Source organism: Lichenostomus cassidix, chromosome 6 (assembly GCF_008360975.1).
Source record: "Lichenostomus cassidix isolate B80296 chromosome 6, HeHo_3.0, whole genome shotgun sequence".
Classification (NCBI taxonomy): domain Eukaryota; kingdom Metazoa; phylum Chordata; class Aves; order Passeriformes; family Meliphagidae; genus Lichenostomus; species Lichenostomus cassidix.
Genome location: NC_139487.1, coordinates 8,126,428 through 8,131,442, shown reverse-complemented (window position 1 = coordinate 8,131,442; position 5,015 = coordinate 8,126,428). Strand labels below are relative to the sequence as shown.

Sequence of the window (5,015 nt, the reverse complement as noted above, 5' to 3'; positions counted from 1 at the left end):
GTGCAGTGCTTCTCTTTTATTGTAGCTGAATGCTTCCTAACTTGTAAGGGCTACAGGATGCCTGTAAGAACTTCTGCTCTCTTATGCTGGGAAAATGCAGACTGGGAGTCATCCCTGTGGAGGCAGGGAGAAGGAAAGCCTAGAAGATCCCTGCTTGTAATTTCTTTAACCATGAGTTGGACAGAGGTGGCAGTGGCTGGAACATTGCCCCTTTGCACAAAGCCTCCCACAGCACACATTGTGCTGTTTGGAGCCCACACGTGGCCTGTCAACACAGCAGAGCTGTTGGGACTTGTGAGAAGAACGGTTTACTCTACTTACAGCTCCAGGACTGTACTGAGCAGAAGCACCCAGCAATCCCATTTCCCGAAGGTATGCCAGCTCAGCAGCTCTTCTTGCCATTTCAACCTTGTGAGAACCTGGGGGGGTCCAGCCGATGCCCCTGAGCCAGTTCAAGTCAGATTTGTATTTTACCTGAGAGAATGAAACATACACCAGGATGTATTATTTTGTTTGGCTCTACTAACCAAATCACATGTCCTGAGTATTCAAAAGAGAGCGTATATAGAGCAGCAGAGTCAATAACAAAAAAATCTATTCATTTTTAACAAGCAGACTGTGGTTCTTTCAAGAAGGTAATTTTGTCACTCAGCCACACTTACATCACTCTGCAACTTGTAGGCCTGCTTTGCATGTTTCACATCTAGCTGCTCAGGGTCACAGGTGTACTGGTGCAAGGGCTGCCTGTAGTTAACGTTGCTTGCAAGCTGCTGGCTTCTCTTGGCATGGACGAATCCTGGCTGGTTGAGGTGACTCTGGAACTGTGCCGTGTTTAGGGGATAATCATTCCGGTACTGGATGTCGCTCTGCAGTTTCCCCACTCTGAGGACATGTCTGATTTTGGGATCATCATTTGCACTGAGGAATCCGATCTGCTGGCCTCTGTCTCTCAGGAAGGCTTCTCTGTATTTGTACTGCAGGAAGTGCAGAGGAAAATCTCATTTTCACATTCAAATTACCTTCAAATTCCATTATGAAATAACTTATCTTCCCCGAGCTATCAATCATGTTTCCTGTAGTGCACAAAGACCAAGGGTTTGTTTGATATCAAACTACATCTCCTAATCTAACAAGACACTTTAGAAGAATGACCTTTGTGCTCATTTTTAAAGGAGTGGAAAGACTTAGGGGGCCCAAAATGCTCATCTCTCAAAAGTAATCAGAGATCCTCCTACTGTTGCACCCTTGGGTACACACAATACACAGCTCAAGCAATGAAGCTCCTCCATCTTTAGCTTTCTTGCCAACTGTGGTCTTCAGTGTTCAAAGATGACCCACTTTATCCTAGACCATGCTTTAACAATTCATAGCCTAGTACCTATTTTATTTGATTAAATGATAATATGTCTCCCTCCCAAGAAAAACTCTTGGGACATAAAACAGAACAGCCTAGTATTGGACATTATTAATGGTAGCCTTTCGTTGGAAATCTTTGCACTTAATCAGCTCTTGGTATCATTGGATCACCAATTTTCTGCACCAGAACAAAGTTCACTCATGTCAGAATTCACCCATTTTTATAGGATGGGGTGGCATGGGAAGAGGGTTGGGAAGTGTTTGAAACAGAACAATTCTTACATCACTAGCAATCTCTCTTGAAGCCTTTGCTGTCTGGAATGGGATGGCGTCAATCCTCAAATCATAGCCAGATGCCCTTGTCTGTTCCCAAGATGTTTTATACAATTTCTGTGTTGAAAAGAAAAGAACAAAACAGTCATTTCCCCCTGCAGTTTCTTAAACGCAGTCCCATAACTGCAATAATAAATGTTTTATCCTACTGGGCTTATTTGTATCAAGAGTCATCAGTACCATCTTCAAGGTTTTGATCCAGTTCTATAACACTTCAACTTCTTTTCTATTCAACATAATGATAAAATGCCTCATCTGAAAAGTGCCACCAGGGTTTCCTTTTGTACTTGAATGTGGTTGTTTTTGATGTGATTTAATTTCTATTAGAAACTGTGATGCATCAGTCACATCAATATTGCATTGATATTGCCCTTATTCTCTCTTTTGATGCATCCACTTGCAGTGTCTTGGGTTTCCTGGCATCATAATTTCAATACCAGTTATTTCAAGCTTTTCAAATGATCCTCGTCTCTATCCCCAGCCACATGTGGCTTCATTAACTCATGTGGAATAACAGCCAGTTCTAACATATTTAATGTGACTTTGAGGATGTGAATCACATTTACATCCTGAAGAGAAATTGCTCTAGATTTGATTCTTCTTCCATTAGTAGCTTTCTTAAAATAACTTCCAGTCTGCAGGTCCTGCTACACGGCCATGGTATCTTAGCTGACACTTTTGGCTGTCCCTTTCTGGTTATATTCACTTGCTTCTGTAAGTCTTTGATTCACCCCTTCTGGGGTTTGTGACTATGTGAAAAGAAACACAAAATCCACTCCACATTTTAAAATACCTTCTGTTTCATTGGTGAATGTAGTTTAGCTAGGTTGTGCTAAATTTGAAAGTAAACTGAAATGCCAGAAATCCTGCAAGACAACCAGGGCAGAAGCAATGCAAGCATCACTGTACGCTCTGCTAACAGGGCTGATCTTTCATTTGTGTGCAATCCTTGCACACAGTATTTGCCTTTTTACATTTTCCTCTACTGCTTCATAGAGTGTAATTTCTACTTGTTTCTTTCACCTATCTCAAAGCTCCTTGCAAACTCAGGTCATTCTGACCCTACAGGTAAAGACAACAGCAACTCAATCAGGGAACGGAATATTAGGAATAGACTGAGTTCCTCTCTATGAGATAATGTGGAAACAAATTCTCTTTAAACTAATTCCACTCACTGATTCAGTTACATCCAGATTGATGACAACTATGCCTAAGGGATCACTTCAACACAGTGTCGCAGCTTCAGAAAAGTAGATTATATAGTCTAGGAAAGAGGATTTTCCCTCCTCCCTCACCCAAAAAAACCCAAAAAGATTTTAATTTGTAACTAACCATATCAATAATGAAGGTTTGAAATCCTTAATAATAGCTTTCTGCCCTAGAAAGTAAATGAATGCTCAAAAAGAAAATTAACAGACTTTTCTGTTACCCAGCCCAAACCTAGTGATCTGGTGGCTGCTCACTGCCTCCAGTTTTTTTTGTTTTGGTCAGGCTCAGAGGACCTTGCTTCTGCATATGTGAAAGTTGTTATTCCTAAACAAGTTTACCAAGTCAGCTCCCCGAAGGAGAAGGTTTACTTACATCACTGATGTAAAGTGCATTCTGGCGGGCTCGGATGAAATCCGGATGATCAGGAGGCAGGGTGTACCTGTGCCTGTCCTCTGAACCTCCAGCCTTGTAAAGTCTCTGTGGGACCAAAAGTCATTGAATGCAACTGGTACTGGAAGCAATGGCAAGATCAAATCTTTTATGCATTATAGTACAGCAAAAGTTAAGATCACTTATACATTAAAATGAAACCTACGTCATTGCACTGGAGGTAGCTCTTTTTGGCATGTATCAGATTTGGAGAGTCAACCACAGCAGTGAACCTCAGACTTTCTGGCTTCTGACGGTACTTCACCTGAGACAGGGAGGAGGCAACAAAAACAAAGAAAGGAAAAAAACCACAAGATATTTCTGTTAATGACATATGACAATTCCAAGAGTGTGATAACTGGGGTAAAACATAAAAGACACTTTCCTGAAGCTGCTGTTCTGTTTTTGTCTCAGTTGCTTTTTCAGCTAGGGACTGGAAAAGCCTTTGTATCAGGCACTAAACTTTTTTGTATGTGTATGTGTGTGCAAGGCGGACTTCCCACTGAAAATTCACATGCAAACAGCTTTTGAACACTTTTGACAGCCCATAATTTTTCTCCATTAATGCATGATACTGAGCAGGCAAATGCCCCTTCAGTGTGGTTGTCAGTGCTGTATCTTGCTATATAACTTCCCTAACCACCTGCTTAGAATTTCATAATGGAGTTTACTGCATTTATTTATTTCTACATGTTTTGCTTATACTCCTGTGTTTCATTTGGAATGGAAAATATTCAGCAGGTGTCACACAGTGGACTTGCGTCTCCCGTACTGCTTCTTGGTAACTTACACCTTGTATAAACAGGCTCCCACATCAAAAGGAAATGATAAGCTACATTCGTAAGTGTCATGTAACGAGGAGCCTTGATGGTAAACAATTCCTACAGACTTGCTATCCCATGAAAGATTTATCAGTTACCTCACTGATGAGCTCTCCAGCCTTCTTTACACTTTCTATCTGCGGGGATCTCAGAGCCATCCAACCAACTCCTTTCATGAAGTTCAGGTCTGATTTATAGCGATGCTGTTAAAAATGAAAATCGTTAGCTATCAGTTTTGTATCCACAGCTATTAAGGTTTTTTAAAAAACTCCCTGGTTCATACTCACATTTTGAGGTTTTTCATTTGCCATGCACATATCAGATCGTAAAGCCAAACTGTTTGCATTTGTTCATTCCACCAGGAATTAAATAATGTATCATATGCAAGTTACAAGAGAAGGCCCCATGAGTGAATTAGTATGACTCAAAGCAGTAAGTAATAACCTGTTTGTACTGGGCGTAAAAGAACCTCTTTTGAAATAATTTTATGAGGTGAGCTCAAGTCAGGAATACTAATTATTTTATCTGGTTCATGGTTCCTCGTTAACCCCATTTCTAGGAGGACATATTACTCTTTCTTTACTCACATTAAAGGCTTGCTTCTACCTCCTAATCTATTAAAGAAAATCAGGCAGACCCAATAAAAAGTGAAAGTCAGTAAAGTACCCTCAATCCCAACAATCCTGACTTCACTTCAGAGTCTCACTGCGTGCCTTTAATCCAATCATCCATTTTTTCACTTTTTGTTCCTCCCTATATGTGAAAGGACATGAGAATCAACTAGCTCATGTGTGCTGTACATTACCAGGCAGTGAGGGTATCAGACAAAACCATCATCACCATTTGTCTGGATTCCTGACTTGGGGT

At 40.8% G+C, this 5,015-nt stretch overlaps 1 protein-coding gene across 2 annotated transcripts in view; it reads right to left on the bottom strand.

Annotated features, from left to right (window-relative positions):
* NRAP (nebulin related anchoring protein) overlaps positions 1 to 5,015 on the bottom strand; it is a 46,145-nt gene that overhangs the window by 943 nt on the left and 40,187 nt on the right. For both annotated transcript variants that reach the window (XM_085064813.1, XM_085064814.1), the window contains 6 exons: positions 4,247 to 4,351; positions 3,494 to 3,592; positions 3,271 to 3,375; positions 1,639 to 1,746; positions 663 to 974; positions 322 to 474 (listed from right to left, as the gene is read on the bottom strand). In XM_085064813.1, coding sequence (XP_084920939.1) covers positions 322 to 474; positions 663 to 974; positions 1,639 to 1,746; positions 3,271 to 3,375; positions 3,494 to 3,592; positions 4,247 to 4,351 — 882 coding nt within the window. The remainder of the gene's footprint in view (positions 1 to 321; positions 475 to 662; positions 975 to 1,638; positions 1,747 to 3,270; positions 3,376 to 3,493; positions 3,593 to 4,246; positions 4,352 to 5,015) is intronic.